Source organism: Rhamphochromis longiceps, linkage group LG2, assembly GCF_057381845.1.
Source record: "Rhamphochromis longiceps isolate RC_006_pf linkage group LG2, R_longiceps_female_GT1.1, whole genome shotgun sequence".
In the NCBI taxonomy this organism is placed as follows: Eukaryota; Metazoa; Chordata; class Actinopteri; order Cichliformes; family Cichlidae; genus Rhamphochromis; species Rhamphochromis longiceps.
Window position 1 is genome coordinate 40,179,177 of NC_140558.1, and position 25,553 is coordinate 40,204,729.

Genomic DNA, 25,553 nt, shown 5'->3' on the forward strand with positions numbered 1-25,553 from the left:
CATTTATCATGTACTAAAACCTGGAGCTCTCTGTAAGCTCTGTCCATAAGTCAGAGGAGCAGGTATCTTCTGCCGTGCTATAAAATGAACCGAAGATGTAATTTTAGACCCAAGTACACAGCAAGACAAAAGGTGAAGACTTGATCAAGAAATACTTGTGACGTGTGAATACAAAAAAACTACTGGCAAAAGAAGAAGAGACAAAGACGCGCACAGAAATTTGTTTATATAACAAAGTGGTTATTATTTAGTATCATATTCCATTACATAGTTTATGGAAGGACAGTGTGCATAACCATTTTGCTTCTTCATGTTTCTAAGGATACAAATAAACTTAAAATGTTACAAATATAAATGTTTCTTATGACAATAAAACATACTCGGTGACAACAAGAAAGGTAGGCAGGGATATGGCAGCTTACACACCATGGTTGGACAGGGTTTGTCAACAGTTATGAACATTGTTTGTTGATTCAGCCACAATTGTTCTTCCACAAATCAATAGTAAGCGCTAACAAAGTCGGAAAGAACTGGATATGTGGCAGCTGGGAACTATTTACCAAAAGAAATGCTTTGCAAATAGTTCACTCTGTTAGTGGCAATGTTGTATTTACGAATCTTAAACAAATCTTTCTCCGCCTGAGCAGAATAACTTGTGAGGTAAAGTGCGCAGTCAGTGAGTGTAAGTAACATTTCAAACTTTTCATTTAATCACTTGCCACTGCAGAGAAATGGCACCTTTACCTTTATACCCCTGCCTCGCCATTCTTACCATTACAATGAGAACACCATCAGCTGAGGTTTGTTAGTAACAACCAGTAAGAGGATGGGCCGATATGCTGATTTCTACAATAACACGGCAGACCAATTCGGGTTCATTGTCAATGGACTCTCTACTATTCTTCTAGGAAAAAACACATTATTCTGAATATTCTACGAGATGGTGTGGGGGAGAAACACATGAATCACTCACAGGAACGATGGAAATGTTGTCGTTGTAGAAGCGTCTTGTTTTCACTCATTGTTATCATTCAAAAACACCAAACGTATTCAAGGTGAACACTGATGATCTGGAACTTCTATAATGGCAAACAGTGTAGCGCTTAGCTCAGCACGGTGCACATCAGAATCATTACAAAACAGATTTTTAAATGACATCTCTAAAAAGATGCACCAGTGTTTTGATAAGAAATAACACTTGACTATCATAATAACATCAAATTTCCTACTCTGAATGACTTAATTGGATCAAAGTTGAAATAACAATTACAGTTTTAGAAAAGCTTTTGTCTGTACAGTCTTTTTTTATAGTTTAGAGAAAAAAAGCTAAACAAACACTTGGCAAATGTGGAAGGAAGTTGTTTAAAATGAGCAAAAAAAAGAATAATTCAGTCAAATTTTGTGAGAAAAACATACTGTTACTGCTGACCGCAAACCACTTGTTGTTTTAGCATACACAGTATCCAATCATAAAGCACTAAATATCACTGTAGTTGGACGACTGATAAAACAATAGCTGTTATTAATTGCTTGAAACTGTGCTGAGGGCAAAGGGCAAGTTTCTACTAGAAAGGGAAGAAAAATCACTGCAATCTCTGCGCAGTGTGCAACACGTCTTTAAAACTGCCATCAATGCAGAAACCTCATTCTCTCTGCTTTCTCTGTATGACTGCTCAAACCTTATATTCAGAGGAGAATTAAATATGCAGACGTCTCAGAGTATTGTGGGTGCACCTTGAGCCGAGATGATGTGTAAAATTGCATTTTTAGAAGTGCGCAGGCTGGGAGAGGAGGCATCATGAAACAGACACATCATAAGCTGCACTGGCAGATTGTTTAAATGAAAAAAATCTCCATCTATTCAGCCCAGGAGTCGAGCACATGGAATCCTATTTTGCCCGAGTTCCTGTTCAGATTACTGAGCTGGCATGGTGCACACAGACGATTGCCCCACACAGAAACACACAGACACACAAAGCCTACAGCTGAGTTCTGTTATTAGTATGGTAACCTGTCTTAAGGTAAAATGATTGCTCGTGCCCTTAGTGCTGGGGAATCGGAGGGCGTTTGGAGACTCGCTTTCCAAGACAAGGATCATCTTGTCTACTGTGCCCCTCAGTCGATAATTCTGCTCGTGCCCGGTCTCCATGTGGATTCAGCGGTTGTTTTTAGTAGCATCTGCTTACAGTTTAGGGAAGTAAGGGAACAAGGGCCACCCTAGGCATGAATACATGAATAAATAGTTCACGTGAAACTGTGTGACAGTGAGCCCATACAGAGAAACAAGCTCACAGCAAAGTTTCAACTATCACGTACACAAACGCCACACACCAGGTGGCTGTTTGGAGGAGTTTGTCCAGGTAGAAGAATTACACAAATCCCACCTCTTGGTGGTCTTAAAACCCTGCTTGACCTCATACATTCAGTCAGATGAATTTAAATGTTTTGGAACCTACGAGGGTTTTTACATATTTATATAAAATCATGTCTCATGTTCTACCAAATATATATTATGTTTTTCAGTTAGGTTTGGGAAAAGGTCAACATTTGGGATAAAACGGACCCTTTCACAAAGTTAACCACATGTTAGATTGCAAGCCTCGTTTTTGTTTTGTAGTCATAGAGACGAGTCCTACGTCAGGCACTGGTGACAGCACTGCCTTTCAGTAACTACTACAACAGGTTGCTTACATAAACACTTGTTATTTTAACCTGGTTCAAAATTTTTCCATAATTTCTTTCTTTCTTTTTCTGGAGATTCCAGTGTTTAAAAACCAAATGAAAGACAAAGTGCAAACCTTTTTACTGCTAGTTTACAGATAGATTAATTTTCGGCCTGTGCCTTTATTGTATTTCAAACAGATTAATAATAAAATGATGGTAATGTTGTCGTTTTTTTCCCTTGCTGAACACCTGATCACAGGAAAGGTCAAAAAGTTCATGTTAGCTCCTCCAGGCAGTTAGATGCATTTAAAAATGTGTCAGTCTCTCATGTTAGAAGCAAAAGCGACCTTGGGACAGATCAGCACCCAAAGGCAAAGTTAGATATTACACAACTAAAAATAAAATGCATCTTGTCAAAATGGAGATTACAGTTTCAAAATCCATGAGTCACAAGCTCTGAAATATCGGTACAGACGGGGGCCAGCTCTTGTGGCTTTGTGGTATATGCAATGAGCTGATTTACGGAGACAACTGGCTGTTGTGAAAACTGTCTTGATGTTGGTTGAAGGAGGTACTGGCAGTAAGAAATTTTAAACAACTACTCCCTCTTTGATAAGAGCTTGGGGAGCTGCTCGAGAAAACATCAGCAGGTTGAAGGCTTGCCAACACGGGTGTTAAATCCCTGTTTTCCATTTAGAGGACAGCTGCCCCGCTGCTTGTTTGCAAAATAAAGGGTGTGTGGTATGTTCACGGGAATGAACGACTCTGCAGTCCTTCTTGGCATTAGTTCTTTCTTCAGTACGCTGCAATGTTCAATACATGTTTCACGTCAAATCTGAGTGTGAAGTATTTTGATTACAGAAGGATTTAAGTGGAAGGCTTAGACTTGCAAGAATGAAAATGGATTTTCAAACAATCAAAACGTTTCATTTCTCTGCAGTAACCTTAAAATGTATTGTTTTTAATATCAAACCAGCTAGAGAGGACAAACATTTAAAGTGATGAACAATTCTTGAATAAATATGTAAAACGTCTGATGAACTGGATGAAAATGATTCTTCAGTTCTGTGTAGTTTCTTTAGGCTTGTTTGTTCTGTACTTGGTGCTGTGTGTATGTGGGATTCCTTGGAGTTTGTGTATGTGCCACAGTAAGGGGTGGTCTGTCCCTCTTTCAGATGTCTTCTAGGTCTCCTCCTCGCAGCCCTCTTTGGCACTTATCTAGCGTCTTATAGTAGGCGCGGGTGATCATCGAGCTTGGTGATTTGCGTTGTGCCGTGAGCGAGATCTTTCCAGGACTGCACGACGGTTGTCTGGTTAAAAAAAACAGGAAGACAAAGAATAAAAATACAAAATGTGAGAATCAGAAGGAACATGAAAGCGCTGGTACATTGATTCATACTAGCACAGGAGCTCAACCAAATCAAAGACAGAGGAGAAACGACGTGAAGAAAATCCAGGCTGATTGAGAGCAGAGCAGCAGGGAAGGAACAGAAGAAGCTGCTGGAGTGGAGGTGCTTGTCTCTGGTGTCATAGTAACTATTCAGCTCCTGATCCAGACTTCCACTCAAGAGCCCCTCAACTATTCTCTCATCAGATGCAGCAAATGCACAAAGTAAATGCACCACGCACAAAAACTAATACCACTACAAAAATAGTATACATATGGCCTTTTTCCATTCAAGCCTGTGTGCTCTCTCCATCGTGACACGTTTCCACCGTGGCCTCCCTGCAGGGGACAGCTGCACTGCAACAAGCTGCTACGGAGGTGATAGCAGAGCCGCCCATGGCTAAACTACGTGGTGTCCTCACTGTCTTTAGTGGCTAAAATGTGCTGGAGATTAGAGAGACGTCCTCTGGTGTTCAACTGTCAATACCTTTGCAACTTTTACCTGAACTCTAGAGTTTATTTGAAGCTATGCGGTTCATTCACATGTCAACCTTGTATTACTGTGAACTGAATGTTTTCAGCTGCATCGAGTGCACTAAACACTTCCTGCTTCACGAGAAAAGCTTTTGTCTGGTGAACTAGCAAAGGCCCTAATACAGCACCCAGACAGAAGCATTGTCTTGTAGGTCTTTAGCATTAGAAAGATCCTTTGAGAAATGAAAAGGATCAACCTAAGAGTCCAAACTTCAATGAGAAAAAGACCAACATGAGTCAAAATATGCAGAAAAAATTCAATCAGATATGATTCGCTGCTAGTAACAGAGAATATGCCACTGTAGCACTTGTGGTCAGAAAGCAGGCCAGTCACACTTTGGGTTTTTCTCTTGCCAGTTCTATGACAGAGTCATACAAACACTGCCTCCTATGCTATCCAACGATGGCTGCCCAGAAATGCCCATGGCATCTACTGGGCAGCCAGGTGGCAGGTGGGGCTGAACAGAACCAGGGAGTTGACTGCAGGCACACCCACACAGGACTCCCTGGTATTTCCAAGCGTGCCGTCGCCAATGTGCCCATTACTCAGTGCCAGCTGTAGGGTGCCAGGCGTCCCTGGCTGGGCGTTGTTTAATGGCACTTGCACCATCCATCATGTCAGGTAATGAGCTGAGAGTGACTGCGATGCCGACGAACACATACACAAACACGTTCACACGCAAGATCCACACCGACTCCCACATTCACAGCGGAGAACAGCAAGCACTCCTTCAGACTGGATACAAAGCATCATGCAGATGGTGCACAGGAGGAGAGGGGGAGAAAGAGGGAGGGATGAAAGAGACCGAAAGGAAGACAGCTCAAGATGTTTAAGGAAAACAGATAAAGGTCCTGCATTCTCAAATTATTTTAGTACAACATAGATTCATATACAATAGGCCACTGCAAAAGCTACCATGTTCTGGCAGCGCATCCAAACACATCACGACTGCTTATTCATGTACTCGTTTTTTCTGTTCACAAGTTGTGCTTTATTCTGTAAGCATGACTTACACAACCTCCCTCTTTTCAAAATAACAAGCAGCATTACACAAAAAAGAAAGCAAAAATGGGGACAGTTTAAAAGAAAAAAAAACAACTAGATCATCCACAATCTATCCCTGCCAATCATTTGCAAGCCCAATTGCTGTAACCTCATTTCTGCGCAAGCAGTCCCCTTTAACCCTCATTCTATCAGAAGAACATGAAAAACAGAGCTCGGAGAATACAGACCCACTGTCTCTGATCTGAGGTCATCTTGGGTTACATCTATTACTGTAAATAGGAAATGGGATAGAAAATAGGAATGGGAAAAACAATAGTGAAAGGGATCAAAGGCGGCTGTCTAAAGAAGGCATTATGAATTATTAGATGAGTAAAATGACGAAAGACAAGCTAAAAAAAATCGTTTTAAAATCGGAAGAAAAATTAAATTCGCAGTACAAATATGATTTTCCTTTTAATAGAGCATCATATCCATTTTTTGAGCGATGCCATTCTACACATTGCATTCAGGATACTTACCATCAACCAACTTGGTTTAGACAGTCAACGTTATTAGTTTAAAGTAAGCCACAGTGGTCGAAACAGGATTCCAGCCAGTATACATCAGGCAGGCAAATATGGATCTTCAGCCGTCCTCTCTGTTTATAGGACTATTTACAGATAACCACAATATTATTTAAAGTACAGATGCATAGCTAATTATATGAGAACTGTCTACATCACAAGTGCAAACCGTTGGTGGGCATTTGAAGAGTCATTTTGTATTCTGTGCAAACTGAAAAGAATGGAAACCATTAAGGTGGCCACTTGTTGAAACCCTACAGGAAAACTGCCCTAAACTGGAGGCAGCATTTTTGTGGAATAACAAATAACAAGTGCCCTTTTGGGGGTATTTGTGTCTTGCCTGACTGCCTGAATATATTGGAAAGCGTTCGTGAAAGACTTTGCAAAAAAAGAGAAAAACTTCCAGCAAAATGCATCTCCCATCAGACGATTCTTGAATGGAGAGCTACAGGCTTCTCATAAAGACTTTTCTGTTCCTATGTTCAGGTGCATAAAAGCCCATCTTTTCCCACCCCACATCAATCTATCACAACAATTGAACAAACAGCAGCCATTTCTACTGGGAGAGAAACATTACTAGTAGCCTCTACTGAATTGAAAGCTCACATACACACATACACACACACACACACACACAGGCGCTCACACACACACACACATACAGGAAGAGAGGGAAACAAAGTGAAACTGGGGAAAAGGAGAAGAGATCCACACAAAAGATGCTCTACAACTAGTTTTTTTTTTTCCTTTTGGTGCGCTGATTGCAACTCTTTCTACTTGCATTGGTTTTGATGGCTTCTTTACCTGCTTCTCCCAGAGGCGACATCTTTCCCTGTTACAGTAAGACCGACACAGAGCAGCACAGAAACAGGAGAGAAATTGACAAAAGAAGAGATATTCCATGTTACAACAGGGAGATGTTGGCATACCAGAACTTAATTAAATGCTGGCTGGCACTGTTTCTCAAAATGTTACTAAAAGCACCATGGATGGCAGATGGAGGGGGATGTCACTGACACACACACACACACACACACACACACACACACACACACACACACACACACACACACACACACACACACACACACACACACACACACACACACACACACACACACACACTCACTCCTTTTCTCTCTCACACCAACAGAGGGAAATACATTGTTCCTTTAGTGTTAGCAGAGGAAAATCCTTGCATGTATATCATGATGATCCCTGCCACAAGGGAGAGGCTCTGAATAAGACAAGGGTAATAGGAGGAGGAGAGGACGCCAGATTACAGAGCAGCGAAAAGCAGAGGCCTTTTAAGCCTGCAAAGTCAACTCCGACCTTCTCCTGACTCTTTGGAGGGCTTCCAGAGAGATGCCATTTCTTCATATGACAGATGTTGTGTTATGTTAATGGCTAATTGCACTGAATTACATCATGATGCAGTTCTGTTCACTGCTAAAGTAGAAAAAGCCATCATTCATTCACCAAATGGTTTTCACATCGGATACTCTGAGCCCAGTAAAAACCACAAGGCTTAGAAGGCACTAGACAATGTTAGGTAAATACTGTCTGGGTAGCAACTGCCCAACATCTAAACATGCCACTCATGTTCACTGACCCATATTCAAGGCCACAATAAAAAGCTCATAATCACCAGCCTTTTGTGTAAATAGCTTCAGCAGGAGAGTATCTGGAGTAAAGACTGGAGCTGGAGCTCTTGTGGTAGCTGTTGTGATAGCTTTGCATCGACTCTCTTTTTGGTTAAATAAGTTAGCGATGACATGATGCCTCTGACATGTCACTGCCTTTGTCTAATTCTCCCTGTCTGAGTTGCTCCGCACTTCATATTTTGATGAGTTGAAACATAGCAAAGGTGATTAAATCTCTGCTTGCTGCACATCAACATGTTGTTTGCTTCTCTGCTGAGGGGGAAAGCGTCTGCGGCACCAGCAACAGGAACAGCCGCAGCCTTCTATCACTCCTTTTCATCTCCTTTACCTCCCGCCTCCCTCCCCTCTACCAGCCTCCGAGCTACAGAGTAATGGAACTCTGTACACAGAAACAAGATACGGCATATAAATGGGATGCAGAGTGAGAGAAGCTATTTCTTCTAACTGAAAATTATGACCCAGGTATCTCAAAACTACAGTGATGGCAAACATAGCCCCTCGTTCGCTGGTAAGACTAATCACCACAAATAAAGAGCAAGAAAGAAAACATTGTGCAGCTGAGTAAAAGGTGAGAGCAGCTGTGATGAGGTGAAAAAATACAAACATTGTGTCACAGTGTCCTGTGTGATGTTACAGACACTCAATGATTTACGACAATCAGCTCAAAGGTATACAAACCAGAGAATTGTAGAAGATTAAAAGATTAAAGGTGCAACAAGCTTTGTTTCTCCTGTGTCTCTATGAAGATCTTCCCAAAGTACCGTATTTCCCGGACTACAAAGCGCACCTGAATATTAGCCGCACAAGCTAAAATCAGGGGAAAATCCTGTTTTGTACATACATTAGCCGCACCTGACTAAAAGCCGCAGGTGTTTCAATGTTGACTTATCATATGTAAGAGAATATGCACAAAGGGAATTGTCAGGAAAGAGATGGCTGTTTGGAGACACACCCCTTTTATTAATATTTTTGAAAAACAAGTTATGGGTACATATTTGCACATGTAGTACATAACAATAACCTACAGCACACCAGAAAAATAGATTCGGCCTACCTTTTAGGCTCAGGTGCAGTGACACGGCTTTAACAAGAAGAAAAGTCAGTCATTCACCATCTTTCTCTTCTTCCTGCGCTCTAAAACCACCAAAGTCCTCTCCTCCAGTGTCGGATACTAACAGGCTCAGGATGGCTTTGTCATCCACTCTCCGCTTCTCTCCTTCGTTGTCACTTTCAAAACCAAAGAAATCCTCGTTGTCAGTGTCAGAGTCGAACACCCTAAGAAGGGCCGTGGCGGTGTCCTCCTCTCCATCATGCAGCAGTCCAGCCCTTCAAAATCCGTTGGTGATCGTGGATGTTTGCACACTTTTCCACGCTGTCAGAATCCACCGGTGGAGTTGGGCATAACTTGCTTTTTGCAAGTTTATCGCCGCTCATCATCCACGACTCCCGCTGAACGCGTAGTGCTACTTTGAAGTTTGTTTTTCGCGCTACTTCGTACGGCACTACGTTGCCTGGCGGACGGACACGTGACCAACATACCACTCTTGAACCTCGATCCTTCCGCCAGGCAACGTAGTGCCGTACAACAGCGGAACAAACAAAACAAATCGTCTTACGATATGACAAAAATCACGGACAATCCATAGAAAAGCCGCACCTGACTAAAAGCCGCAGGGTTCAAAGCTTGTGCAAAAAGTAGCGGCTTATAGCCCGACAATTACGGTAGATTTTCTGTAGTTAAGATTTTTCTTTTTTTGTTGCCACAAGCGGAGAATATCAACTGTAGTTTGCAGAAAACAAAGTTCATCTTGCTTCTGGTAACAGAAGCTGAACAGATGCAGATGACTTTGTTGCAGAGTTGTTCTGAGTACCAAACCCCCCAAAACATATAAAAACAAAAGAAAACTAAATGGACTAATAATAAATGCTGTAAAAGCAAACCAAACAACTTTTGGTGTCCATTTTCAAATCTGTCTTTATGTACACTTAACCATAAAAATGTAGAATTTCCATCACTATACTTATCAGCATTTTTCATTTGTACTCAGAGGAAATGCTACATGAAAAACAAAAATGTGTAAACCAATCAGCTTTCATGCAAATGGACCAAAAAAGATGCAACCATAGGTAAAGTGTTACAATCCAGACATTCTACTCACATTTAATCTTTTAATTAGTTAATCAGTTAACTGTGTTGATATATCCAGTTTATTTGTGTTTCAAATGCCCCAAATGACATTCACAAATTTTCACACACTACTGTGAACGCAGGTATTTCCTTACAGTCAAAATGCAACACGTTATCCACCACAGTGCAGCCATTTACACATTTGCCTATCAAGGGGAAGATCCCTGGTTTGATTGTGGCAGGAAGTGCATCCGGCATTGTGAATACGGGAGCAGCTTAAAGTAGCTTCTTATCTATGACTTTTTATCCATCCATTCACCTCCGCTTATCCTTTTCAGGGCTGCAGGGGGCGATGGAGCCTATCCCAGCTGTCTTAGGGCGGGAGGCAGGGAACACCCTGGACTGTCGCAGGGCTAACAAATATACACAGACAACCATTCGCACTCACATTCCCTCCCGCATTCACACCTATGGGCAATTCAGAGTTTCCAGTTAACCTATCCCCACAAACTGCTTGTCTTTGGATGATGGGAAGGAAGCCGGAGTACCCGGGGGCGGGTAGGACCACGCAAACACAGGGAGAACATGCAAATTCCACACAGAAAGACCCCAGCCAGATGGTGGAATTGAACTCAGGTGTGCTGTGAGGCAACGGTGCTAACCACCGTGCCACCGTGCTGCATGACTTTCACATTTTAAATGTGCGCATAGTCAAGCACGGAAGTGTCTATAGCCAGTAATATACATTTTTTACCGTTAAGTAACACCCAAAGGAGTGGGCTGTACAAGTGTCAGGAGATCTGAGAGCGAGGGCGCTGCAATCTGGTGCTTGATGTGTTTTGGTGTGTTTTCTCAGCATGCCATAGCAGGCAAAGGCGATCAGACTGGCATGACAAAGGGAAATGTCTGAGACAGGTCTAGATAAACACGCTGAGGCAAGATACTGAAATTCTTCCACTTTCTGTATCTCTTGGAGCCTTCCAGTGTACACCGTGCTTTTTCATCCTGTATCCTTTTTCCAATTTTCTTCTCTCACTTTGTTCTACTCCCCTCCCCCCTTTTAATCCCTCTTATTACTGACATTACCTCCGCTGTTTACTACAAAAAGCTGGCCACTTGTGATTTCTAAACACCCAGGAAGCACAGGAAGCAAACCAAGCAGTAACACAGAGTTCTGGCTTAAAATGAACACTTAATCTTAAAGCATTCAGAGCTGGCAACCATGTATACGGGTTCCCATTCCTGCTTGACAGTTTGTATACAGAATCTGAAAGCAAAGTGAGTTCAACAGAGCCTGTTGAGATAAACAGTAATGAAGAGAGGTTCGTAGAGAGCAAGGTGGTCATAACACAAGGGATGTGGTTAATCTTTCCATGCCTCTATCACCACTCTATCTCTGTGGGTACTTTGATGTGCATGCTTGGTAATAATAGTGACTGACCCAGATAGTGAATACAGCCATTCTTTCTCCCAGTAGCCCACGACTCTCACTACCAGGATGCCACTTAAGTTCTAAAATCCTCTTTTGCAAAAACAGTGCTGTCCACCTTCACTGAGAAATCTCACCATTTTGGATCGTTGAAGCTCTCTCTTTTGCTGCTTTCTACGCTTTGCATTTTTTCTGCTTTTAATGTCGGGCATACTGTGCGTAAATGTGGTACATCCACGCAGAACATAATGCACACGCAGGAACTTACTGTCCCATACTAGCCCGAGAGAAGCTTGCTCTAAGAGAAATGCCTCTTGATTGCAAAGCATAAAATATTTTTGAGGAGAGTACAGGAAATCACTGCTCATGCTTATAAATGAATGTTTTTTTATTTTTAATATTACTTTGCCTTCTCACCAGTGAAACCTTGACAGCTCTCTACCAGGGACAAAACAGCAAGAGAGAAGACGTGAGGTTTTGCATGTGTTTGCGCACATAAAACCTGTCTGCACTACCTGCACTTAACTTTATGTGTGTGGTAACCTAAAAAAATCCATGTTTCTTCTTGGAGCTTGGCTCACATTTGTTAGGTTTTTGACTAAAGGCAACATGCCTCACAGACAAAGGGTAGTACACTTTCCTCACTGGGCTCCTCAGGTTCAAAAATCTCCTTAAAATATCTCTGCAGGACTTGACTCCTCAGTCATGGGACGGTGCCTCTGAGCATTCTGGGATGCACAGACAAACACAGCCCAAATGATCAGTTATATGAAAACACTTTTGCGATCGATCAGTGCCTGAGGCAAAACTCCCATTCATGATTGTCCTCTCAGCAGTCACGTTTCAGGAGGGAAGCTTAAACCTAAGTATAACCATGAAAGAAAACAAATATCCTTGAGAGCATATTCCTAAAACTGCTAAGCACTGCCCACCTGTGTGACTACTGTTTGAATTTACTTTATACTTTGACATTATCTCCCTACTTTGGCACAACACGTAAGTATACAGTGCAGCTTCCATGTTTAACATCTCGATCTGAGTAAAATGAGCAGGAGCATTTCCGCTTCATTTAAAAATTGAATCTATCCATACACTTAGGGCCACATTTACTAAATGGGGCACAATAACGTGTGAGAGCAATCCCCATATACCACCGATAATTGTGGTTAGTTTTGCCGGTGATTTACGAGAGTCGCACTGTTTTCTAAACACAGGTGCAGTCAGTTCATTTTAACATGACATGTCCAATCTGCCGAGAGCTGCGCATTTTAGAGCAAGGTCGCAAGCTGTGGGTAATCTACTGACAGAAAAGGCGCAGTTTGTTATTGTAATCAGAAAAGTGTATAATAACAGATCAAACACGTGCACGTTAACTGTACGCTTGGGATTATTATGAAGGAAACAGACTTCAGTAATTGACAGACTCCAATGCAGGACTGTAAATCATGTGACATCACGTATTTTTGTATTAAGACAACTTACATGACTTCAGGGTATAAAACAAACCGGAAATACCTGATTGACAAAAGTTTATTTCTATACTCTGCAACTGGGGGCGTTAACACTACTAACACAATTTTTCTGTGCTCAATTTGCCTCATTTCATGGTCTCGTGTGTGAAATCTGTGATTTTATAGCTCACGTGTCTCAATTTGTGTAGGTCCGCCACTAAAATCAGTTGTTTTAAGTGCCCAGCTCCTAGTGAAAAAACATGTGCCATGTCTTGGGTCCTGAAATCATAACTATAATTACATTTAAGTGTAATTTATTAAGGTAAAACATGTTTTTAAATGTTATTAATGTAAATGCATTAGGCCTGGTTAGGATAGGGTCCACAGCCAACATCAGTCGGTTCTCTTGGTTCTTCAGTTTTTTCACTTTGAACTCCGTTGTGCAGATTGTGAAATTCCTGCACAGGAGCCACAGCATGTTAAAAAGAACCCAACGCCAAACATCGAAGAAGTTTTGTTGCCACTGGTTTTGCATGACTTCTTAGGTGTGAGGTTTCAGGTCATCACTAAATTCACTGAGCAAATTTAGAATTAGGTGTTTTGGTAATGTTTGGTAGTCACATCTTCACCTGGCTGTGAGAAATGTCTCACTCTTCCAACACGTGCTCTTAAATTTCCATGTCTCCTATATGTAGCAATATCAAGCACATAAAATAAGACATCTTCTTTTTGGCATTAAATATCAGCATCATTTGCAGTGAACTGTGCATCACAAACATTAGCAAATCAGTTTGTGTGTTTGATTTAAATATTTTTTAATGTTGTGGTGGTGCAACAGATTTGTGAATTTATCCCTTAATATTTTAATATTTGATTTCTGGTAATAACATGCTTAGTAAATCAACATCTTCATTTATAAAATATCAGAAAACAGAGTCACAATCAACCCAAACCACCCTGACGCCATTGCCAAATGTTTACTTTTCTAATATGTTACATTTGAGAAAAAGTCATACATTCAATAATAAGCATGCTATATATGTTATGTTTCTGACAAAATATCTGAAAAATGTTTGTGGGTCTAATTAAATCTTTCTTTTACACAAGTCATGCATGGAGGCATGGTAGAAGTGGCAAAATATGCACACTGGACTGAAACTGAGATTCATTTGGGGCTTCACCAGCAGCCCAAGACTATGACCATGAGGCATGCAGGAGCCATGGAGAGCACAGATGGGGCCCACAGCAAAGGCCTGGGTTTCACATGCCTGAGCCAGGAGAGAGTAATCCATCAGGCCAAGGCACTCTGGTGCCTAGGGGGGGCAGTCACTGATCCTATAAGACTGATTGGGCCTCTGTGGGAGGCCAGACCTCCTGACTACACGGACATCAGTGGCCGGCTTGCTCCACTGAGGCCTGATCTGAACTGGACTGATCCAAAGCAATGACCTGTTTCCATTTGGATTCTATAGCGGCAGTTATGTAGATCAAAGATAACAGTCTGCACGAAACATGTTGTGTAAAATTTAATGAAAGTGGGCATTTGAAACTTGATTTTTTAAAGTATATATCTTACCTGAAACAAATGTAGGAAACATTTCAGGCACTGAAATATCAATCCTCCATAAGTAGTGTTCATATATGTTTAGCTGAATAACCCTGATGCTAAAACTCTATGCTAAAATTCTACTTCAGTGTATTTAATACAGTGTAAAACTTTAGATCAAGCGATAGAAATCTAATTACTTTATCCAACTGTCTCCTAATCAGACGAGGTCAGACACAGCCTCACCCAGATGAACAGCTGGAACCTGCGGCAGCCAAGGCAAGCTGCATGATTGACAGGTGAATGAGTAGACAGAGAGATAGTTAGACAAATGGAAGCTAAGATATAGTTTGACAGACAGATGGGAGCGTAAATGGATGGTTTGGCAGCATGATAAGGTAAATAGGCTGATGGATCACCAAACAAATGTGGGAGGAGGAAGGAAGAAAATATAAGAAGAGAAGAAAAGAATGCCTGTCTGCAGACAACAAAAGATAGGAAGCCAGATAGCCTGATAAACACAGATGGATTGTGTTGATACACAGGGAGGTGGGGCAAGATCGATAGATTGTTTTATTCTATTTTCTCTTGGCAAACTGGAGATTTGATGTGGCTGGTATCAAGGCGATCTGTTTCTGACGACGCCAGGCGTGACTGTTACAGATGGCAAGATAACGACACATCTCAATCTTTGGCTAGCCTCGCTGCAGTCGATCTTAGCTGCAATGCTAGCACCACCGGTGGCGTCATACTGCCCTGTGTAATCAAAAAGGCTCTGTGGAACGAATATGTCCTATAATAATGTCCTATAAAGCCCCTCCCCCTGCATAAGACTTCATATAACACGTGGGTCAAAATGAGTGCGTTTGAAACAAAAAGTGAAGCGACAAAGAGCTTCGAGAGAAAAGTGACTTTGTGTCTCAGAATGGAGATCGGGGAGGAATTTTTTACTTCTACTCAGTTTTGAGCAAAACAAAATGGATGCCCTGACAACCCGATGCCTCATTACTGCTGCTTGCGTTTATCATGTCAAAATGGAAGACAAGGGTATGAGAAGTTTAGAGGCAAGGGCTCTCCTAGTTAGAAAGGTGGCTTCTCTCTGCGGCTGCTTGAGGGACATGAGGGTGCACTGCAACAGCATTGATGAGTGTTGCAGGGCTTATAATAGACAGGAAAGGCCCAGAAAGCATGCCCTTTAGAGGTGCAGCATCTCTCACTGTCTGACAGCTTACAGGGTTTAGGCTTCACAATGACACCTTCACAGTGCGCTCAAGATGACACACAAACACACATGCTCACAGGTGCATAATTCGCACACAAAGTCTCAGAAACACAAATAAGTTTGGCAGCGCACACACGCACGATGATACACAAACAGGCATGTGCATGCTATCACAGTCACGCACTCTCACTAATCCATTTGCGATGTGGAGATAACACCTGACAAGTGGAATCTCAGCATCATGCTGACAGTATTAATACTCATAAAACAAGCCAAGCTATAAAAACATCCTGCATTCACTCCAAGAAGGGGGTTATGGAAACAAACATCTGTTTGTGCCATGTTAAGGAAGCAGTACAACTCCCTAGGCGTACACATAAATATAGCGAGGAATAGTCTTGAATTTCTGTCAAACCACATAGTGGGTCAATTACTGAAGTTACCAGGTGGTTTCTTTAATGAGAGGCCAGCTACACAAGCGAAGGACAGCTGTGTCGATAGCAAAACGTCGCTTTTATCGTTAGTATTAATTTACGGTAGTGTCGATGACAAGTTTCAAGAGATTGGAAAATTATTTTGACAACTGCATCATGTGAATAATGTATGCAGAAAACATCTACCAATTCCAAGCCTTTTCATTTTCAAGTGTCGCTTTTATCTTTCTCATTTTCTATCCGATCGTTAAGTGATGACGTGACGAATCCTACTTCCGGGCCTAAAGTAGTCTGCGTTTAATATGGCTTTTGTGTTGTTAACATGTTTAATGTTTTGTATTTTCTTCTATTTAATCTCAAAAAGCTCCTAAAACAGTCAGTGATCACTGTTGACCTCCCTCGGCTTTTATTTCCGCTAATCATTTATTTAAGCTCAGTTTTTAAAACCTTAGGATGTAACTACAGCCCAGCCCATGCAGCAGTATATGAATGACTAACCTCGTATTGTGGATGGATTATCTCAGTTGTTCTCCTGGCTGAAGTTTGGTCCTTTTACAGCATCCTGCCATGCGATTACATTTGTTCCTGACCACCGAGAACACTCACATTAACTTTTATCCAGTGGAAAAAAAGTTAGCTTGTTTATATTATGCTAACATAGCTGTGTCGCTAGCGGTCACGTAGCATATCATTAGCTACAGCTAGCCCAACTTCAGTAACCCTACAAACGTCACTGCTGTTTAGCTTTCTGTCTTCATTTATGCTGGAAGTGATAACAGAGCTGTACGTTTGAATTTGTTTCCAAAACCCTGCAGTCAGGACATGCTATATTGTATTTAGATAGAAGCTAGCGAGCTAACTTCCTGCTAACTTCTAACTCCATTAAATGTCATAAATTCCGTTTTCATGGATGCCTGGATGTTAAACTCAATTGTTACACCTGGTAGAGCAGAACGCTGATCATTTTATTAAAGAGGAAAGACTTTAGACAGTTTTTCAACTCTCAGTAATGCCACAGTGATCGTTTGATATATGGACCTGCAGCGGAGTTTAGGCCCAGACACGGCTAGTGACGTCAGACTTTACGACCGGATAACTAAACACATGGTGGTCAGGTTATTTTCAGCCCTACTGTGTTGTATTGCAAAACGCTCCTTTTATTAAAAGTGTTGACAAAAACATGGATATATGTTATGTAATGGATATAAATAAAAAACATGCATGGCTAAAATAGCTAACAGTAAAAAAATCTGCTCAGATCAGCAGGTAAGGCTACTGCTCTGCTTCGGGAATCTGAACTTGGTGTCTTCTGGATGTTTCTTAGGTGAGATGTTATATGTAGGTTCAACTGAGATGAGACCCCAGGGTGAGCCCAGGACACACTGGAAAGATTATCTCTCAGACAGCCTGGGAATGTCTTTGTCCCCCCAGATGAGCAGGAAGAGGAAGCTGGGGAAAGGGAAGTCTGTGCAGACTGCTGCCCCAATGCTCCAACCCTACATACATGTTGTAAAACACATATTATGAAATAAACGTAACTGTGTGTGTTTAACGATAGCCCAGGTTGGTGAATGATGGCCCAGAAGGATGCAGAGTTCTTCTAAAAAAATCTGAATGCTAGAAAACTGCAAAGTTTTTTCCAGCAACAATCCAAGCTTCCATCAAATCTCAGGATTCTCTAGGACTTTTACCCACTCGTGCCTTACCCGAGTTAATAAAACATGGTGTTGTGTGTTATTTATTTATTAATCCCCTTTTTGAAGTGTCCCAGCACACAGCGAGAGCAGTGGTGGAGACCGCAGAAGGCTTTGCAGCCAGTGAGCAGCCTCGCTCTTTCCTCCATGCGATCACCATCAGACCCATTTGGCCATGTGAAGATGCTCCCGTCTGTTCACATGGGGGGTGCGGGTGTGCTTCCTGAAAGACTTTTCACTTTTTCTTTTAATATAAATCATTCATACTGAGAGATGCTCCCTCATGTACACAAAACACCACAAGCTTCTCCGCGATGGGCTACACTTTGCTACCTTCATGTTTTTGCTTGTGTTTTTCTTGTGCTGCTGTCAACGTGCGTTTTGGTGTGCAAAACTTAAAGTAGAGGTGATAGATGCAAAGTATATAGTGGTACTGTATAAAGCAGCAGCCGTGTGACTGACTTCTTTGTAGTTTGAATAAAGTTACTTGAAATTTTCTTTTTAAATTTAATTTACCAAAAGCTATCCATCTGTTTTCTTCTGCTTTTCCAGTTCAGGAACGTGGGGGCATTCCCAGCCATAACTTGAATAGGTTGCCATTACATTATCACCTCTTAAACTTCAAAATCTATTTATTCCCCTTTCTAGATGTTGCTCTGTCTGCACTGATATGACTTAGAGTGAACAATAACTCATCGATATTCCACCACATTTCTCAGGCACTCTTTGTCGAACTCCTCGACGTCCACAGCTTAGATGGTGGATGTGCTTCTACGTGTGCGAGTATACATTTTGAGCTTATATGTGTGACTGAGTGTGTGTATGCGCTGGCATCAGATGAAGCGGGAGCAAGATGACTACACATACCAACAGACCAGACATCTCAAGCGACAATGGATTCAGTGTGGATGAAAAATTTATCCACCTCCTTCACTTATTCATCAAGGAGGAAGATTTTTCTGCAGGGATGCCCTCCAGAGATGCGGCGCTCACATGCCAGGCGGCCTGCCGCCACTTTACCCACAAGGTTTTCAATAAAACAAGCAAACAACACAATTCCAACACCTATAAATAAGTGATCGTTCCTGAATAAAGTGCTGTACACAGAGCCCCTCACTGAGGCCACTCATCACACTTTAATGGGGCCCTGTACCAGCCAAAGTTATTTCTCTCCTCTCTCCCTGCCTCTCTCTATCTTTGAGCAGAGTGAGGGAACAAAGTAGCTGGAGGTAGCTGAAACAGAAGAAGCAGAGTTGCATTCAGATCATCATCATGCCATCACCTGGCTCAACAGTGGTTAAGATACAGCACTATCTCGTTCATGATTTATGAGGCTATCAACATGCACTATCCTCCCCCTTTCCGCCTCCTCTTTCTCTCTCATCTCTTTCAAGCACACACACACAAACAAAAAACCCACAAACACGTAAGCACAAACAAAGTCCTTGAATTACTTTCTTAGTTATTTCTCCTTTTCTGGAGACAGGTTGTTCCCAGCAGTTTGAACATTCAGAGTGGTGGCCCGCCAGATGCTTGGGCGTCTGTCAACGTGGTGCTATTGTTAGCTAGTTTTTGATGAGATTTGCATGGCAGAAAAGCCATCAAATAAGATATACTACTGAGAATATGAGAAGAGATCACACCTAATCCGCACACCTGTGTCTTGGCAGCACTAAGTCTCTTTTCAGACCAACACACACACAGGAGCAGATACATCCAACCGCCCACCCACACCCACACAATCAAGACTGCAAACTTACACAGCAGCTTGAGTCTGATTTAGATGTGGGTTTTCCTGGGGCTCAAAGGCTCACAATTACCATACTTGTTCAAAAACTAACACACATGTACTACACTTCTTAAAATTGAGTATGCACAGAAACAAGAGCATTACACCGCGAGTTCTCACATATTTTCTCATATAGTCATTTTCTGCAAAAGACACTTGAATTTTAGGGAAAAACAACAACAAAAATTCAGCTGTGGTATTCAAATTTGACAAGATTCCATCTCTGACAAAAAGATATGCTTTTATTTTTTATTAGTCTTATCTTTAATTACACTTAGTTTAGGAGTTTCACTGAGAAAATACAATTTTATTTGAAGATCTATTTCCTGGGGCCATTTCTTTCTGGGACTAAGTGGCTGAAAAGGCCCATTATACTTTTTCTCTCACTCTGAGTGATGTGTATACTGTGCACATCAAACCTGTGCTGATTAAAAAAAAAAAAGAATCGGGTCACTAGCATCCTGGCTAGTGGCACTTTCTGCCCTGGCCTATAAGCCCCTTAGTTACCTAGAATCCCTTGGCATCCATGTTAGAGCCAGGGCCCGCGGCAACACACCTGTGTCCGCACTTCTTCACTGGGATCAATTAGCATTAAAGTTTCAGAGCTGCTCTACCGCAGTGTGGACATAGTGTACACTGGAGGGATACAGCCTGAGAACAGCCACAAGAAAGAGACATAGACGTGAAGAGAGAGATAGATTTGTAGGCACACAGTGGACTGACACACACACAAAGTCATTCCTCCAACTCGAACCCTCCATAAGCTGCATTTCTGGGTCCAAGTCCAGGGTTCTGTGTTATTTTAAAGTGACGACCAATAAAAAGATTATCGCATGTACCGTCAGCATGAGCATGCTTTGCTTCATGTTCTGCTGTAGCTTAACCTGAAGTAAATGGAACTGTTTTTTTCTGATTTCTTTGTCCTCTCTAACATTGAACTGATCAACCTATGAGCCACGCACTTAGAGGGACGGATGAAACTTTGAGTATATAACACACTCCAGAATAAATGCAGAAAGAGAGGGATTCTAAGTCTAATACTGTGTGTAGATCCGGGAAAACCGGCCCGTCAAATGACCAAAAACCAGTGAAAAAACTGTTTTTGATTGTAGTGCTATGAGAAAAGATCTACAGCCCTGAAATCTATGTGAGAGAAATCCATAAACTGGAAGATTTTCAAATTTTATAAACACCCTTAGGCTCCTAAGATGTCATCTATTTGAATTTGCAGTAATAAATGTTCTTTAAAATTCTGGTTGTATCCAGTTTTCCACTCACAGGTTATTGTTCACTTTATCAGCCTTTGCTCTTGCAAAGTTCACCACGCTGGAATAAAAACGCAGCTTTACCAGTTGAGCCACAGAGTCGTCAATAGTGACTACCTTTTCATTTAAAGGAAACCTCACGTAGTTGGTTCCAAGTGTGGCACCCCTGTGAGGGAATGACCACATTAATATTATTTTGTGTAAAACACTCATGTAACGGGACATTTTTCATTACTATATGTATTTATTTTCAGTTTCTTTAAAAGGATAGAAAATCCATGTAACAGGATGTTATGTTAGAAAGCAGTGAGGGCGGAACTTTGGTGCTTGCTCCGGAGTTTCGGGGTGCAGTAAGTGGAGCCCACCTTCTGCTGCTTCCTCAGACACGTTCTGGAGGAAAGCAGAGACGCATCGTGTCTTCCTTACTCTGCTCTTCACCTGCTTTTACAGGTCGGTAAATGGTGTTTATTGTTACCATGGTTACCCACGTTAATGTGAATGAGAGAGTTAAGGCGGTCCGCCCGAGTTATTTATATGTAAACACGGGAGAAACCAGAGGAGTGTCCCGCGCGGCCGCACCGCGAGCCCGCTCGTTAGGTGGAGCGCTCGTGAAGCAGAGTCCGTGCGCTCCTATGCTCTGTGCAAACGTGTTGTAATGCTCCAATCAAATCAGTTCTGTGAGATGTGAATGTTAATAGTTCTGTTAAAGTGACTGAGTAGGTTAGCTAGTGTAACACAAGCACTCTGAGCAACTCTGTGTAGCTAACAGAGGCATTCACAGTTAATTAAACAAACTGGGTTTCATGATGCCCTAAATAGTGATTTTGCCAGTAAATTACTGAAGGAAACAAATGTGATTTATTTACCGATGCTGTTACTGAATATAACTGTTTAGCCAGTAAGACACTGCAGAAGACAATGTGATGTGTTTATTAGGGGTGCAACGATACACAAAATTCACGGTTCGGTTCGGTTCGATACTTTGGTGTCACGGTTCGATACAAAAAAAAAAAGTTCATGCCGTTTTAATTTGTCATTTATTAAAATTATAAATATATATTTTAACACAAAAGTACAGTTTTTAAATTTAACCCTAACCCTTGTGCGTGTTGTTTTTTAGCTCGTCATATTGCAGCCACAGAAATTCTTTTGTCCATGAAACCATAAAGCTGCACTTTCTTTTTGCCTTATAGTCTGATTTGTCATAACTTCTCCGTTTTGTGGTAAGCTTTTCTTTGGCTGTCACTTCTTCACCCTGACCTGTCTTATTTGGCTCAGCAGAACTAAAATATATATCTGTCTGTGAAGGTTCTCAGTCATCCAGGTCATCGTAGTGAAATATATATCCTGCCGCACTCACATAAGCTCAGCGATTCTCTGCGCGATCAACCTCTCGCATGTTTAAGCTGCGGGAGATTTCACTTGTCATGTTTGCATAGTAAGCTAACAATTAATAAGACGATGTCAGAGGAATTGGTGCACAAATTATCATCACTCACAGATCAGTGCTGTCGCTCTCTATACACAGTTCGCGCGATTGCAAAGTGAAAGCAAAAAAACAAGCGCAAATTCAAACACGATTTCAATATGTCACATATTGACAGTGGCTCACCCAATGACATAATTACCCAGCTACATTTCTGAAAGAATGCAAAAGTATTGACATATATTTTTCCTTCCTACAATAGCCCGACAGGCAGGGCAGAGATAGCCCCGGGACGTCGGGCTAGCGATATTGCGAGCCCTGTATCTAAGATAAGATAAGATAAGATAACCTTTATTAGTCCCACACGTGGGAAATTTGTTTTGTCACAGCAGGAAGTGGACAGTGCAAAAGTTATGACGCAAAAATTAGAATACAATAAGAATAAATACAGTACACAGCTGTAGAGCTGGGCGATAGAACGATAACGATATGTATCGCGATATAACTTTTACTCGATAGAGAAATTAAGCTATCGCGATAGACCTCGCCGCTCTTGTCCTCTTAAAAAAAAAAAAAAAAAAAAAAAAAAGGTCAGCCGATCCAAATTAAGTAGCGCAGAGCCGAACCAATCACAGCCGCAGCGTCACGTCGCGTGACTTGTTACGTACAGCACAAGTGCCAAGCCGCACGTGTGTTTGTTTGGGAAGCAGCCAGCGGGTAATGGAGCCAGCGCGTAATGGAGGAAATGAGTGTGCCGACTAGAAAAATCAACCGAGCGTGACCGAAGAGAAAACAGATGATGGTTCCAATGCCGGAGAGATTGTCGAACGGAAGAGCCATAGAAGTTCCGTAGGGTGAAGGTATTTCGGCTATTTCAAGTCTGACAAAAAACAGAGTAGCGTGCACTGTAAATTGTGCCGAAAGCAAGTCTGGAAATACAATAAACTGGTGCATGCGTCACACTGTGCGCCACGTTATTGTTTCGGTGAAATGAATTTCTACAATACTGTTAATTCTACTCTCTGCAGTGTTTAAATGCTTACATATACACACAGTTACTGTCCGTCCACACATACGACTCGGTTCTGCTTCTATGCCCCAGCTTTGTTTACTTTTTCCCACCGAGGCTTCTAGACTTCTGATTGGCCAACATTTCTGCACGGTTAGGAATCTAGCGCCACCTGCTGCTTTGGCATGTTCATAGCAGCGTTTTCCTTCATTTCTGCCTTTATGTGTGGACGGGATTATTTTTCAAAACGAAAACGGAAAATCTCCGTTTTCAAAAATACCCGTGTACGTGTGGACGTAGCCTCAGTCTCTGACTGGAAGCGCTAATTCGTCATTCGGCTTTTGTCAGACTAAAGTAACTGTTAAAACTGTTTGAAAAGCTCAGCTATACAACAAGGAGAGATTGAGAATTTCCTTTTAGTTCTCAGTTTATTTGATATTGACAAAAGTTAGTCAGTTTTGTCTGTTCTTCTGTAAAACAAACTAAGATTTATTTTTAGAATTAATATTTTGTTTCTAAGTGGAATTGACAATTTAGTCTGTTTCGTTTGTTCTATTTTGAAACTTAAACGCTTTAGCGGCTGCCTTTTGTGTAGTTTGTAATATTTGCCTTTATTTATCTGAAAAAGTCTCATGTTCCTTAAGTACATCTACCCTGTTGAACTTATTATGGGAAATAAATATTTAAAAACAAGCTGCTGATTATTTCACATTTTACTTGTGAGCAACGGCACATTTAAATCTTACAAATATAGTTATTTGGCTTATATCGTGATAGATATCGTTATCGCCTGAAATGAAAAAAACATATCGTGATATGAAAAAATCTCATATCGCCCAGCTCTACACAGCTGTACAGAATAGAATAAAATAATATACTATATACAGTAGAATAAAATAGAATAAAAATATACAATAAGATAAAAATAGAATACGAATGCTATATACAACTGAGTAAAAATACAACGATGCCAGAAAGGATTATTGCACTTAGTGTTATTGCACATGTGTGGATGTGTGTGTTTGTTCAGTTAAAGTCTTTGTTGTGGAGTCTGACAGCAGTGGGGAGGAAAGACCTGCGAAATCTCTCCGTCCCACACCGTGGGTGCCGCAGTCTCCCACTGAAGGAGCTGCTCAGTGCTGTCACAGTCTGCTGCATGGGGTGGGAGACGTTGTCCAACAGGGATGACAGCTTAGCCGCCGTTCTCCTGTCACTCACCACCTCCACTGGGTCCAGAGGGCATCCTAGAACAGAGCTGGCCCGTCGGATCACCCATCTGATTGAGGAATCACTCATCTTTGGAAAAGAGAGTTTATTACAGAGAAATGTCTCTTTCCAAAATAAAAGCTATACTATCCGCTTCTTCTGGGCTATATTCTCAGCAGCATATTAAACATATCAGGTCTCCATAAGGAGAATCCTGTGCTAACAGCTGTCTAAATGACTCGGCTAAAGTTTGTAGCATGCATGCTTGTTGTTTTTGTCTTTGCACTAGGATGATGTCGGTGTAAATGTGCAGTCATATTCGTTGTGTTCCCACTAGTGCTTTCAGGTTAATCTCGTTGAAATAACCTTAACGCCACAACACGGCAAATCTCCGTTAACGAGCTACCCTATACAGAGGGGCTAGACGGCCAACACGTTAACGAGCTAACTGCGCTAACACACTAGCTCCCACCCATGTAATTGAGCATTGCATGGCATATCCAACATACTGTTTTACTTTAGTCCATGACTCGCTTACCTTCAGGGTCATACGTCACATGAAAACCAAAATAATTCCAAACGCCAGATCTGAATGAGGGTGGGGAGGTCCACTTCTGTCTCGCTAGCTTGCCCTGCGCTCTTCCTTCTGACCATGCTGTCTGTGTTGAGCGCTCAGTGAATCTGCGTTCGACTACTCCGCCTAGGCTGCACTCTCGAGCCTAGGCGGAGTAGTCAAATGCAGATTCACTGAGCGCTCAACACAGACAGCATCGTCAGAAGGAAAGTTGATAAAATAAATTACAAATTTTGTATTGTTCTTTTTTTTTTCTCCCCTTTGGTTTTCTTTCTTTCTCTCCCCCTCTTTCTTTCATTCTTTCCCCCTGTCCTATCCCACAGTCATGTCTGTCCCGTTTGCAACTGAAAATAAAATAAATTCATAATTATAATAAAGGTCAATCAAATGGACCAATATGATGATCCACTTAAAATAAATCCTCTTGGCATCTTTCTTGGCCTCAAGACAACAATTCTGATGGCTATAGATCCAAACGGGACACAAAAAAAAATTGAAAAAAAAAAAATTGAAAAAAAAAAAATTGAAAAAAATTGTATTGTTCGATACATATGCGTACCGA

The 25,553-nt window shown here is 41.6% G+C and overlaps 1 protein-coding gene across 4 annotated transcripts in view; it reads right to left on the reverse strand.

Annotated features, from left to right (window-relative positions):
* Window positions 1-219: 219 nt before the first annotated feature.
* diaph2 (diaphanous-related formin 2) overlaps window positions 220-25,553 on the reverse strand; it is a 378,860-nt gene continuing 353,526 nt past the window's right edge. For 3 of the 4 annotated variants that reach the window (XM_085428893.1, XM_085428885.1, XM_085428900.1), the window contains one exon: window positions 220-3,974. In XM_085428893.1, coding sequence (XP_085285019.1) covers window positions 3,910-3,974 — 65 coding nt within the window. In that variant the 3' untranslated portion in view covers window positions 220-3,909. Of the gene's footprint in view, window positions 3,975-6,958; window positions 6,987-25,553 lie in introns of all 4 variants that reach the window. The other variant, XM_085428909.1, reaches the window with a different exon arrangement.